General features: G+C 43.7%; 1 protein-coding gene across 3 annotated transcripts in view; it reads left to right on the top strand.

Moving 5' to 3' along the window:
• LOC143322245 (cGMP-inhibited 3',5'-cyclic phosphodiesterase 3A-like) overlaps positions 1-14,905 on the top strand; it is a 66,256-nt gene that overhangs the window by 34,389 nt on the left and 16,962 nt on the right. For all 3 annotated transcript variants that reach the window (XM_076733305.1, XM_076733304.1, XM_076733307.1), the window contains 3 exons: positions 2,055-2,105; positions 11,583-11,843; positions 14,208-14,365. In XM_076733305.1, coding sequence (XP_076589420.1) covers positions 2,055-2,105; positions 11,583-11,843; positions 14,208-14,365 — 470 coding nt within the window. The remainder of the gene's footprint in view (positions 1-2,054; positions 2,106-11,582; positions 11,844-14,207; positions 14,366-14,905) is intronic.

Below are 14,905 nucleotides of genomic sequence, written 5' to 3'. Positions count from 1 at the left end.
CTGATGCTATCATTTACAGTAATTTACATCTCATACATGGGCCTTTTACACAGCTGATTGCTTGTTGACCTTCTTTTCCATCTAGTATGGTTATTTTAATGCATGAGAAGGTCCGCGCACGCTTGATGGAGCTTTAAAGTGGCTTACAGATATTATCGTGCAGCCGATCGGAGAATCTAGGCTCTTCGTGGCTTCAGTCCTCGGGCTGGAAAGTGGAGGATGAGAGAATGAAGATGTTTGTCGAGAAAGGGCAAAGCCCTCAAATTGCTTTTTTTTTTTAAATCCTTCTAAATGTCAAAGTGTGGAGAAGCAGTTGCACTTCATGAATGAGTGTGCGTCGTGCTGTGTGTTATTGTTATGACGGTGACCTTGTTCGCTGACTGTCAGGGTCATCACGTTCTGTGGAGCAGCACCCATTGTTGCCAGAACCTTGACCAAAGGATGAGGTGTACGATAACTATCCCATCAGAGCAGAGCTTGTGTCCCGCCCAGCTGAATATGTCAAAGGCACATTCGATGATCAAACTGTGAATAAAGAAAACACCACATCTCAAAACACAAGATTTAAACCTCCCAATTCATTTACAGCACGGGTCTGCAGAGGCCCTGAAAACACAGATTTCTGTCTCCACTGGTTTGTCAAAAGGGGAAGAGGGGATTTTCAAAATTCAGCAATATTTTCATGATATTTGGATCAAAATGTGATGCTGATGCTGACAGCTGATGGGTTGTTTGTTCATGTGGGTCGCTGCCAATGAAGCTGGGTTTTTGATTGATAAACTGTTCATGAATAATAGCTAATGATTTTTTGCCCAAATTTCAACATAAATTGCTTATTGAGAAAATATGTGTGACGCCAGAGCTGCAATAAAGTAACTGTGTCAATCCACAAATCGATTAAGCGACATATTGCAGCTCTATTTGACATGCTTAAAGGTAAAGCAGTGTACTACGCCTGTATATTTCAATGAAACTGCTTTCTAATGGAGAAATGGTCGCTTTGAAGCGCTTACAGCGAGGTCTGTGGATCATCTAGATTACGCAGGACTTTTGTTTCTGCAAAGACACGTTTGTTTATTTAATTCTTAATGATTTGAGCAACACAAACAAATTTTCCATTCGTCGCCATTGAACTGGACTGGGGGGAGAAGAGAAGTGTCAGAGGCAGACTTCAATTTTTTACAAAAAGAAACGTACAAACTAAAGTACCGTCCAATAAGGAAACAGGAACAGTAAATTTACTCTCGCATTTGTTTAGAACTAAGCAGCACTGTGAGAAAACACTCCCCAAAACAACACTGCTGTCCAGACAGCACTGGGGACTGAAGCCCAGTGTTGTCCCAGTGTTTTCACTCACAGCATGACACAACTCAATGACCTCCACTGACACAGTAAATTACACCTGAATTATCAGTTTGGCTCTTACACTGAGCCCCTTGCCTCAGTGTGTGCGGCAGTAATTTGTCACAGCGACATGCTGAGTTTCTCAGGGCTTCTCAGTTCTGGGCCAGAAACCTTTAACAGAGGCGGGGGAGGGTGGGTGTTGGTGTTGGTGTTGGTGTTGGTGGTGGTGGTGGGGGCTTAATGTTGACTTGGCTCTCCTGCAACGTGTTCACCAAAAATCAGTTGACAGAGCTGCACTGATGCATTCGGTGACTCCCAAGAAAGTGGAAAACGGGTTTACGAGGCCTGTGGGAGGACACAGTGGCTGGTAATTAGACAGCGTAAAAATCCTCAGCCTCCACCAGCCCCTTAGGCAGTCAATAGGAGCTAAAGTAAACCAAACCTGACTGTGAAATTGCATTAGACGTCTGTGCTTAATGGAAAGTGAAATAAATAGACAAAACCCATTTTTGCATTTATGAGCGTTTCCATTCCCCCCGCTCGTCCTCCACTCTTTGCATCCCCTCTCCTGCTCCTCCTCTCTTCCGCTACGCCACAGTATAGTATCTCCACTATGGTGTCGCCTTTGTGAGGAGGCAACTTGTGCTTGAACAGTAACAGGATGTGCAGGACTGTGGTTTGAACATGTCTCTGTCTCTGCTTTCCCACAGATGCTCCCCCGCTCGGACTGGGACCACAAGAGAGGCTCTCGAGGATCACAGGTTAGCACTGTCCACAGAAAAAGAGACGCAGCAGTAATAACAATAATGATAAACAGCTGACAGGCAACAAACACACACACACACACACACACATACACACAGTAACTAGCTCCCTGATCTCTGTCACTCGCCTACACACACCTTATAAATGACGCAAATAGCAGAAATCCTACCACTAACAGGCCTGTTCACCCACTCATTTTAGCCGTGGTTAAACAGCATGTCCAGAGGTGTCACTTCCTTGTTGTCCTCTGTTAGTCTAAAGGACACGGGTCTGTGATTTGCCTCTGCAAGAGCCATTAAAGGCCAGGGAATTGAAACTAGAAGGACTCGGCACAGAGGGCACAGCTTGTAGAGAGCAGACACACACAGCTACATCCTTGAGATTACCTTTCCCATCTTTGGTCGGGGGTGGGGGTGCATGTTTGGGAATTGATGTATTGAGCTGTTGCAGGCCCTCGGGGCAGGGCTCTGGAGCACATAAAGAACAACGCCCTTGGCGTTGGCATTGCCATATACAGTATGTGCGTGTTCTTTGCTGCGTGTTATCCTATCAGGAGGATATCCTTCAGAAATGAATAGACAATGGGTCTGCGCTGACACTGTATGCTTGGGTAGCAATAAATGCCGAAAAGTTGCGGTCGGGAGAAAATGAGGGGATTTTTCATGAATAGCGATCATAACTTTGCAGCACGGGATTGGGTTTGAAATCAAATTACACACTATATAATTTTCTAGAGATGCTAAGACTCATATAGTGGTATATCTGTTCCCAAAATCAGCCTTACAGCATTATCCCCTCAGAGCAGAGAAATTTTCAAATAGCATGTTACCCTTTTTGAAATATTGTCCAAGGCTCATATCAATTTGTTATGTGGGGTTAGTAGGCAAGCACATATTTTTTGATTGATGCATTCCCTAAGCTGCCATTTAGACTCAGTGGTCAGTTCAGTCTTATTTTTTTTCTGTTTGGACTGGTGCTGTGCGTTCGTCAGTGGAATCCTGTAATAGTCCCGAGACTGACAAGACATGTAAGAAGCTGAGGCTTATGTTGGCATCCCTCCCCATCTCGTGGCTATTTTCCCTTGGCTCTGCTCTCTTGGTCCAGGTTGTCGGTCAGAGAGGCTGGTAGCACTTCAGCATGGTGTGCACGGCACCTCGTAGAGTGTGTAAATCACACGCTTCAGTCTTTAGCCGGTGACCAGAGCGCTTGATTGATCTCCACTGTGTTGTATTCGCCAACATGGACACATTAGCAGGCTCATTTTCCAAACCACCACTTTTTTTTTTTCTTCCCGTCCAAAGCTTGCGGTGGATGTTTTAGCTTAGGAATTGACAGTGAAGTTATGTATGGAAAGAGCTATTTAAATATTTGTATTCGACTTGAAAACACATTGGTTTTGGAACATTACCCGGGGAGATTATTGGAGAAAAGAGTGTTTGTAGGCCCGGATCTTGTGACTGTTATTCTAAATTACAGAAAGGCTGCAAGAGTGGTCTGTGTGGCAGACAAGCCATGACATTGCAGTCATGTTGAAGATTTCTCAAAATCACTGCGAGCACTTCAAACACTGGAGATCAGCGTTTCTTACAGCTGCGGGTTTGGGGGTTGAAAAAGGTCGCTGCCCTTTTTCTGGTTGGTCCCATCATGACGGTCGAGTCGAGCATTTTCTCATTAAATTGGGTCCTGTGGCAAGACTAAATTTGAGGCCGAACGAGACAGAAAAGACACTTTTGACTGTCCTCTGCCTGGGAAATAATTGGATCTGCCACAAATGATACAGAGACATTAGCAATTTTCACGCTCCCACTTTTTATGACGCGCAACAGTGAAACACCTCTGAGCTGGTGCCATTTCTCTGAGAGAAACTGAAGAATAGGCTGACATTTTAACTTGCTTTTATTCATAGTACGTCTGTTCAGTTAGCACGACTTTCTAAAAGCTCATGACTGTGCCCGCTGCAGCGCTGATGATGGATATATATGTTTAACCGCTTGTGTCATGTAGTAAATCCTCGCTCGCTCATCGCCCAGCACAAGCCATCTGTTTTACCTCATGCATCCTTTTTGTTTGCTCTGTCCTTCATGCCAGCATTTCTTGCCTCTGCCTCTGCCGGTCTATCTCTGTTTTTTTTAATCTTCATTGGCTCCTTTGCTGGAATCAAACACCCTGAAATATGTGGAAGGAAAAACAAGCCTCTCCTTGGAGATGAGATGGCTGCATGTTTGGGGTCAATTGGCTTGACCTTTCCCAGTAAATCTTTAATGAGGCAGTTATTCTTTTTTGTTTTGTTTTGATCCCCCCCACACGTCCCCCAACACACCCTCTTTTAATAAAATATGTAATAGGGTGTAATTGTATCCTGGCTGCAGCCGAGGGCCTGGCTCAGCGTGGCTTCGGTCTGAGCTGACGGAGGGGTTGTGAGTCGAGTTGGGGGTGTGGGTTGGACGGGAAGTGGGAAGTGCTGCTGGGTGTAGTTTTGGCTGCCGGAGCTGAGGCGGAGAGCGACGAGTGTCTCAGCGGAGTTTTGTGTTACCGTTCTGCTGTGATTCACACAGTATCACTGCTCTGTTATTTTAAATAGAGAACATCACCATCTCCCGGGCTCCTCATCCACTAATCCATCCTGACAGATGTAATCAGGGCCATTACACTAACTGCACAGCCACTGAAACAGAAAACTGCACGGTAATGATTTTTCGAGACTTCTGTGTAAATGAAATTAACCTAAGAAAAAATTATGGACCTGCTGAAGTAATTTTTTTTAATATATTCCCCAGCTTCTTGCTCAGCGCATTCCTGCATTTCTAAGAGTGTGGGGATTTGTGCGAGGGGTTAATTGCAAAATAAGCAGCGCAGTGTGAATATCTGTGCGCCTTATGAAGAGCCACGGTTGCTTACATTATTGAGATGTGTTTACTAAGAGAATCAAATACCTTCTTTCTCCAGTGGGCCCCTGAGGCGTTTGTCCAGTCTCTAGCTCTCCTTTGGGATACATTATATTCTCACCATTGCACAATTTTAAGAAGCACACATATCACTGCCGTTTTACTAAAAGCTGAGAGGACTGTGTGTTTAGATGAGGGAGCCGAGGGGTTAAAAGTGCACGAAGTGGACCGTCTCAGAAATTACAAAAATGTGACCTCTCTGTCTGTGTATCCCATTAATAATCATCATTAGACAGAGGGATCAGTGTTTTGTTTGTTGCATTGAAATGCACTTCATCCGTCTTCTGCAGAGTTATTGGCAGAAAAACAAGCGGACACAGCAGGAACACCAAAAATCATGTTTCCATTGGTCAGAGTTGTTGCAGCGGTCGATGGTGTTTGTAATAAATACTGTGATGTTTCACAAGAGAATTCTGCAAACACATATCTGAAGTTATATATATATATATATATATATATAGATAGATAGAGAGAGAGAGAGAGAGGATGCACACCAGCATTTAGCAAGTCCTGTTCTTCTTTATTTATTTGATGTATTTTTAGTATCATATCATGTTTGTTGTGGTTTGAGTTCATCAGAAAACACAGCGTAGATAAGCTTTTGAATTTCTAGTCAAGCCTCCATCGATCTTGTACAACATCCATGTTAAACGAATGAATTCTTTGCAAATATTATTTGGTCCATGGTGCACATTACTGCACCTAAAGCAACACACACACACACACACAGAGCTGAGTACGACCTTGAGTGCAGAGACGCCGTGTGGACAAACAGCTTTTCACTCTTCAGGAGTGATCGCTGGTTTGTTTTGACTGGCCCTTGGTTTGGTTTACATGAACTGCTGCGCGGGTGTTAATCTATGGCATGTCTATTGACGTACTGTTCCAAACTGCGTTCACACAGGCAATTAAGACCATTGATCATGTACACCGTTGTTATTCATCGTAAAATGTCATAACAGAATGTCCATGCGTGGTTTAGCATGTGACTTGGCTCGTTGAGGAGTCATAAAAACAGTTTATTGATGCTAGTAGTCAGTTTTATCAAATGTAGGATGTCAACAACAACCGGGGGGCTGGTGACCAAATATCACACGGATTTGTGTTCATTTTGTGACCAGAGATGCTGGCACAGGGGCCGGATTCGGAGGATCAGTGGGTGTGTCAAGGGCTGGCATCAGTCAAATCAGGAAGTTCCCTGCCTTTTAAACGCAGCGTGCCTTCTGTCAGTTAAATACAAAAGATTGGACAGGCACATAAATACCAAATGACTGCAAGCAGGAAAGAATACACATGCTCCAAAAATATTACGAGGTCACTCCAGTTAATCCATAGTGACACAAAAATTGGCTCTTAAGTGTTAAAAATGGAATAAATGTTGCTCCAGTTAGTGGTTCCCAACCTTTTTCCTTCAGGGACCCCCTTTCTATCATTTAGTAACCTGACGACCTCTGAATAAGTGACACATTTGATGGATTTTTCAGATTATATTCAATGCAAAACAATAAGTGCAGAACAACAAATAAACTGTACAATGAACCCAAATAGTGAACACAATTACTGCAGGACGTTTGTGTAAAATGAGCGATTTGGATGAATTTGGAGTATTTCCTGTGACTGTTGGATCAGACAGGAGATTTTCTGATATTTTTAAGAACTTTTTATACACTTCTGCCTGTATGTATGTTTCTAATCAAACATACTGAACAGGCTCCATTTTTGACAAATGCAGTGTTTTCTTCTCCCTGGCACTTGGCCATTGTTCTGTTGGCTCTGGTTGGCTTTAGTTGTTTTTGTTGTGTACTTTTCTAAAGCTGATTGAAACATCTAAACTTTGAAAATAACAATGTCACTTAGTTTTCTTCATAGAAATGAATGAAATGTTCAGATATAGGCTTATTGTAGATGTAGAGATCAAGAAGGCCTCCTGACCTCTGGAGCTCTTAGGGTCCCTAATAGCACCGGCCCACAGGCTAAAGTGTAACATATAGTGTTGTATTTGATCATTGCTTTATTCATTTAAAGCAACGGTTTTACTTTTTTTGTGCAAATATCTGATTTGTTTTTAGATGAGAAGATCAATAACACTCTCACATCTCCAAAGTAAAAATTAATCTAGAGACAGTTACTCTGCAGCTAGCTGGTTCTAGCTATCTGCAGCTGTAGCCTAAGAGCTAGCATACAGCTAGCTTAGCCTAGCCTGACTCTGTCTAAAGGTACAGAGTAAACAAACAAGATATAATGTGTTAATGAGTGAGCTTTAGAGGGTCTCGTATGCAGCTTTTGTTGCCTCTGGGCCGAGCCAGGCTAGCTGTTACCCACTTTTTCCAGTTTTTGTGCTTAACTAACCAACAGCTGAAGGTAGCTATCATATTTAGAGACTTGAAAGTGGTATCAGTCTTATCTAACTCTCAGCATTGACGCGAATAAATGTATTTTCCAAACAGTTTGCTGACTCAGGACAGTAGACCATACTGTGGCTGTTTTCACTGTCCAAGAGACAAAAAGAAAGTTTTATGATTTTATCCATCATTTGTAGCATCTAAAATCATCCAAAATCCAACAGCAGAAGCCAGTGTAAGTTCAATGGACCAGTGAACAGCTCATCCAATGTGCCAGTGTATTAATCTGAGCAGATGAGGGTTTGTCAGTTTGTCACTTTACCACCATGCAGGCCTGCTGCTGCCAGCTGTTTTCATGGCCACCGACTGTGCGTGTACATTGCCTTTAAAAAAGAAAGATTGATCTCACTTGGAAACAGAGGAATGATGAATCACTTTCAAAGCAAGGAAGCAGTTGTTTCGATGATCAAAGAGGCAACCTTTCTCTCTTTGCTCCATAATTTAGAGTTGTTACTCCCATATCTCCTCCACACAACTCTCAGAGGTGCTGGATCCCTGACTAACTCTGAAGGCTTTATTTCTCAGAAAAATCTCCACAGAGAGGAGTGCGAGCCAGTGGCAGACGGTTGTTGACAGTTCCCAGATGTGAATGTGTGTTACTATGAATGTGTTGTGGGGCAGCAGTAAAAAGAGCCTGTATGCTTGGGGAATCATTTAGAAATAAGTCATTAAACACATATACAGCCTGACTGGAAGGTTAAAATACTCTCATTTTAATCGTGGCATTTAAGGGAAATTACAAACAGTGCAGATGTGTCCAAGGCAGGAACATCAACCATGGTACTTCAAGAAAAATATCAGGAATTTTGAAATGCTCCATCATAACATCTGTCCAATAGCTTTTTTCTGATTCTCAGTGCTTTTTTCCCAGGCATGGGTCACTCTGTGGGGCTCGTATGAGATCCATCCTCTCAGACAGTGAAGCCTGCTGCTACATAGGTGGCCATGGCTCATGAATGAAAATGATCACCTAACCTGACAGGAAATACTTATATAACCTTATGATATTATGTAACTTTGTCTCAGTTTGATCTGTTACAGGATGTCTTAAGTTTTAAGTTGCAGATTGTTGGAAGATTAGGAAAATCAGGAGGTATCTTCCAGCCAAGACACAACTTTGAAGAGATGGGTAAAAGCTTGAGCCAGGGATGGTCAGGACTTTATAATCTTTATCTTTCCCTGCAGTCAGTTCTGTTTAATGGCTCAAAACTTTAACTCCTCGGCTCACAAACATTCTGCAGCGAGGTTCAGGGAGAGGATTTGGATTTGTAAAGGTAGATGTATTTTAGCGGCACATTATTTCTAAGGATCACAGCTTATTCATTGGTGTTCAGACAGGCATGACATTTTTTCAGGTCAATAGCACAAATTCGGTGGAAGCAAGATCCCCATTGTGTCCCAAAGCTCATGTCTCAAATACTGCAGGTTTTGGGGGTTAAGTGGCTTGCGCCCTGTGCAACATAAAACCCAACGCATTTATCATTCCCTCACCTTTTATGGCCACTCGGGTCCAGTTTTGGACTTAGTCAAGCTTTGTGACTCTCATCGTCCTTGCAAAACTGTTTATATGGGTGCACGCGTGAGTCTGTGTGTTGCATGCTCAGGATGATGCCTTTTGTTTATGTGTCAGCGTCTCTGCATATTTGTGAGTCAGTCTTTGTATATGTTACTTATGTTGTCACTCGACATTTGAGTTGGCCGGGATGTGAGAACGAGGGGTAAAGTTTGTAGAAGTTGCATGTTTGTAGATGCGGAGACCAGCCAGATGTTCTCCGGCAGCTATGTTCTTCTTAAACCCTCTATTTAGCAAACTCCTAAATCAGCTTGTAAATGAGCTGAGAGACAGGTGTTTACATCTTATCCTCACAGCATGCATCAGAGGAGAGTATAAGAAAGGGGGGAGAGAGAGAAAGAGGCAGAAGCAGAGGAGAGGAGGGATTAGAGGAGTACAATAGTCGTCTGTCCAGAAAAGTTCCATCAGCCGTCCCACAGGACGTCTCCTTGTCCGTAAAAGAGATTATCTTGGTCCCAGTGCTGGTCATGTGACAGATTTATCAATAAATGTGTGTCATCATGAAGGAATGCCCTGACACCCGGAGAACACACGCCTTTTGTATTTTTGCAGACCAACAGGAAAATTGTATAAATACAGCGTCTTATCTGATACGACTAGGAAAATAAAATGCGAAACCTTCACTGTTCCCACACGTGGAGGCGAATGAACGGTGCTCACACATGTGTTGTTCAGGTTAACCTCTTGCCACTTAGCTAGTGTAAACAGAATAATTCTGGGTGTCTGGCAGCTGGTGTCAAAGTGAATGGGACATTGGAGGAGAAAAATCTGATAACATTCTTTGGGGAAAAAGGGAACTCGTGAGCTTATTAGATAAATTTGCTGGCAGCCAAGACTGACCTGTGTTTAGTTGTGGTTGTTCAACTGCTCTAGGCACAGCATTTCAGAGTGGGTTGTGAACTTTTCACTTTGCTCCGCAAAAACAAGGCTGGCTCACGTGACGCTGGTGGCTTCAAAGCTTTGGGGCTGTTGACCATCTGAAGGGTCAGGAGTGAGGAAGTCAAAGATCAGATGCGAGCTGAGATGTTGCTAATGAACCCATTCATTAAGCATTGAGTGTTCTGCAGCTGCACAATGTTGTTCAGATGTTTAAAAGGCTGCAAGCATGTCCACTTCTTCTACCATGAAGTACGGCTCCGTGCTCCTCTTCATTGCTTTCTCTCAGCTGAAAGAAGCCATATAAGGTGTAGAATAAAGCCTTTCAGATGTGATTGGATGTAAGCGTGCACGCAGCTTCGTGTGATGCCACGACTATGATACACTTCACAAAGCTTCTCAGAATCTCAGTCCGACACTGTGATTGAATATACCTCCTATAATCCAAAATCAATTGTCTATTGTTTTCTTATTTTCATATTGTTGTGTTTGGACATTGTTTATGCGTATCATTTGTTTTATTATGTGCCATGTTGGTTTTTCCCTGAGCTAAGTGCACTTTTGAAACATGATTCGGTCATGGTTGTGCGCTCTGTCATTGTTCTCATGATAATATAATACAGTCTCTATTAACATGGGACAAAGCTCCTGACAAATCAGTTTTGCTGCTGGACAATTGGCCTCCCACATTACTTTTACATGCAGACTGTGACTAATTTTTGAAATCAGTCTTTCTTGTATCAGCTGTCATTGTTGCTGGGGTATTCTATTTTAAAGTAAAGAAAGATTAATAGTAAGAGAAGTATTCAGATCCTTTGCTTAAGTCACAGTAGAAATATGACAGTTTAATAATACTCCATTACAGGTGAAAGTCTTGCATTCAAAGTTCTATGCAGAGAAACGTAGGTTAGAACTATCAGCTAAATGTAAATACACTGTAATATAAAAATGTTGAGCTTCTGCTAAGTTGTTCTTTAATATAGAGACTAGTTATTTAACCTAATGTAATGTCAAATGTCACATGTAAGTCCAACAGAGACTCCTCAGTCCTTGTAGTTCAGTTTATTGCTCCATCAGCTCCTGAGTCTGGCTCTGCTAAATGTTCCACCGTGTTTATCAGCCGCTAACTCTGTCTGTCTGTGGTTTGGTGCTCAGATGGTGTCCAGTGGGCTTTTGTCAGAGATGTCAGCTGTCTGATGCAGCGGAGAGCAGTGAGACTCGGCAAAACAATAAAGCAAAAACTAAAAATAAAAAAAAAAATCAGCTAACGATGCCCAAAACAGCTCATAGATTTTTGGGAAGCTGTCCAGTCAGATGATAATTCTCTGTGGGTCTTTCTGTTGTACTTAACAGTCACATTTGAGTTCATTCATTTTGTCTATTTCCACCACTGAGAAAATTAAAGCTGCAAAAACATGAACTAGTGCACGACTTCAGCATAGACTGACTTCCAGCTCCGTAGGATAAACAACACGAGCGATGGCAGCGTCACTGTTAGCCACAGTATGTCCTCACACGGGAGCTGCTGACGTAGTTCATGCACCTGCTCTTCACACCTGCCACCAGGAAGCAGCACGCAGCCACGATCACACCCAGCCATTAATTAGCATCAACTCACATTAACCATGGCAGCGATGATGTTTATTTCTTTTTCTCTGTTTCCCTGTCACCCCATAGTCTTCAGGCACCACCGTCATGGTGGACATAGCAGTGATGGGAGAAGCCCACGGACTAATCACAGACCTGCTGGCTGACCCCTCTCTGCCCCCCAACACCTGCACCTCACTGCGGGCCGTCAGCAACCTGCTAACCACCCAGCTCACCTTCCAGCCGCTGCATCGGCCACGGCCAGCTCCCCTGCTTAACCCCAGCGATGCCTACACCCTCTCGGACTCAGAGGACGGACCTGAGAAGGGAGAGAGGACGTCCATCCACAAGGTAAGGAAATGAGTGAAGACCAGGTGTCAGGTTTACGCTTTCCTGGTAAGATACATGCAATGTGAGGAAGTCTAGATGAAAGTGAGCATATTTCACCCAAATATCAAACGTCAGAATTGTTAATCAAAAGTAGTCATTGGCCAGACAAACAACATTTTGTTTTGGAAGCGGCTGAAAGTAATCCTTAGATGGAAATGCAGTCCAGTTTATTACGGCCAAATGATTTATACACCACACAGCGCTCCACACACATGTTAATCTTTCAGCCCATGTTTCAGCTAATGAGTGCTTCCTGCTCTCAGAGCTTTTAGCATCAAATGAAGGAGTGTATTTTCATAGAGTTGAGTGAAGAAAAATAGAGCACGTCTACTGCTCGGAGCACTGTTCTCCCTTTCATAGCCACAGCTGTGTCAACATGACAGATGTGCAGAGCCAGACAGTGTGTATGTGTGCATGTGAGTCGAGTAGAAGAGGAGAGCCAACGTGAAGGTGAAAGAGCCTCTCAAAAGGTAACAAAGAGGGACGAGTGTGTGTCAACAAAACTGGACCTACCACAATTACAAAGCTAGTTATTTATCTGAGGAAGATACCGATCCTAGCTGCCTCTGAGACGTTTGTCTGGTTGACGGCCATCAAGCCGATCGCTTGGCTAACAGGTGTATTTTTACATCTTCTGAACTTTATAAAAGTAGCTGAGACAAGCTGCGCCTGTTGAGTGGCCTGTGAGGCTGCACTCATTAGGACTCTGCTCCCCAGAGACGCCATGACCGCCTCTAACTAGCCAGGAGGAGAATAGCAGGAGGAGTGGGGGTGGTTAGTGCAGCAGTGGAAAGCCCTGCGCTTGCTTTTCTGCCTCCTGGCTAAGAGTTTGATGTCCATCGCGGTGCATACTGATGCCTTTCAAGCACTTTTCCAAACCTCATTTTCTGTCCAACACGGAGCATGTTCTCTGTGCTGCATCAGAGGCGCATGCTGTACAAACATCAAAAAAACTTGAATGCTAAAACACACAATCTGATCCCGTTTTTCTCGCTTAAGCTGTTAAAGAAATTAGTCCAGTTAGAGAGTTGAATCGACACTGACAGCAGCAGGGATCAGCTGTGATTTCTTTTTTTTGTTTTTGTGAGGATGGCCTGGATTTACCATGCTGTTGCTGATGGTGGTGGTGGTGGTGGTGGTGGTGTGTGTGTGTGTGTGTGTGTGTGTGTGTGTGTGTGTGTGTGTGTTTCTGCTTTTGGTGTGTGTCTACAGGGCTTTCATTAAAGAATGGAACCTTGGAGCTACAAAATCATACTAATGCACCACTATTAGTGCTTCCACTTCCCCACTTTAATACACATAGTAATACATTATTCTGATCATGACACCATAAAACACAAGATTTTAAGGGGAGGTTCCTGCTCGGTGAATCTGTGAATATACACCTGCATGTGCATAAATGTGCTGTCTGTGCGTATAGTATGCACTGATAGGATGCACTCCTCTGTAGCTGTGTATGCATTTGTGTTCACAAACTGACTAATCTGCAACTGAGTTCAGCGCAATCAGAACAGTTTGAATTAAGGTTATGGTAAAGCCCCTAAAGTGAATGTAAGTCAGTGAAATGTTCACTAAAGTGACCTAAGCCAGCAGTGTCTACGAGTGTGTGCACTCGGTATGTGACGCCTTGCTGTGAATGGGCTCATTCAGGATTCTGAGGCGAGCTTTACTAGGTCACCCTGCAGAAGACTGAGACAGAGAGAGCCTGCCATGTTTAGTGCTGCTGTGCCAAGCTGCTGCATGGCACTGAGCAGATGGAGGCATCACAAGGGCACAGACCACTGGGAATCCCACTGAAAGAGCAGAGAAAAGACAGAAAGAGACTGAGAGAACGAGACAAAAGACTGAGAGGCAGAATCTCTATGATGAAATGTATCAGTGCAAAGCAATACTGACGTTATATCCAATAAAGAACCACGAGGGGCATCGCTGGCACAGCTGCCTGCCAATATCCTCCAGTCAGTGATGACCGCAGTGCTGATTCGCTTTGGATCCGATGAAGAAAAAAATGAAAGCGCCTCCAGTCATGAAAAATGTTCCAGGTTATATTACCTGCATCATTTGTTTAATCTGGTCAAGGAAAAGCAACTGTCTCATCGAGATGATCCATTCGACTGCAGACTAAGCAAATAAGCATGAATGTTATCTTACAGATGGGAGTACTTTCAGAGCGTTTATCTAAATGCAAACACAATTACAGCCATGTTCAGTCCTGCAGTTAGATGTGAATGATGATTTTATTCATTTATTAAAAAGTGATGAGAAGGGTTTTCCAGCAGCGGCGACCGCATGTGTGTACAGAAATTTTCCTGTGTGTGTGCGCAGCGTCTGAGGCGGAGTCTCCACCCTGGTCTTCTGAGGAGGATCTCTTCCACGTGGACCACCACCACCTCCGCCACGGGCCTGCCCACCATCGAGCCCGGGCCCGTCCGAAGGGACCGCAGCGCCAGCATCAAGCCCTACCATGAAACACTCACCTGCAGGTACCTGAGCTACAGCTGAATCATTCTTCTGCTCAGTGGGATTTTGTTCTGTTCTCTCTCAGCACATCGCTCCGATCCTCAGAAACTTACTTTCACTTGTGCTCCAGTTGTAGACTTAACAAATGCAGCCCCACTTAGCCATTATCTTTTGTTCGCCCTACTATTTTTTACTTCCCAAAAGGAGTCATATGAAAAAAGACTTTCTTTGTGCGAAGCTAAGTAGCAGAATTTTGTGTTTAAATATACTAATTAGATCCTGCTGTGCAACATTATACTGTAGGTATACACAACCGTGGCTCAAATGCTTTAAGGAGGACTCCTACAATGGCTGCCACAGTCTGACACATCACTCTGAAGAGGTTTATTCCCGTCAGTGTGGCTGTAGTTAGACCAAAGACATCAGCGTGAGTGAACAGTAATGGCGCAGCAGTTTGGAAAAGGATGTGTGTGCAACGGGAGCCAGAATGGAAATATGCCCCACAGGCGAACGCATTAACCTGAATAACTAAGACACACATCAACTCTCAGCACATTAGAGCT

This window comes from Chaetodon auriga, chromosome 6 (genome assembly GCF_051107435.1).
Source record: "Chaetodon auriga isolate fChaAug3 chromosome 6, fChaAug3.hap1, whole genome shotgun sequence".
NCBI lineage: Eukaryota > Metazoa > Chordata > Actinopteri > Chaetodontiformes > Chaetodontidae > Chaetodon > Chaetodon auriga.
The sequence above is the reverse complement of the archived record's forward strand: the minus strand, read 5'-3'. Positions and strand labels throughout refer to the sequence as shown.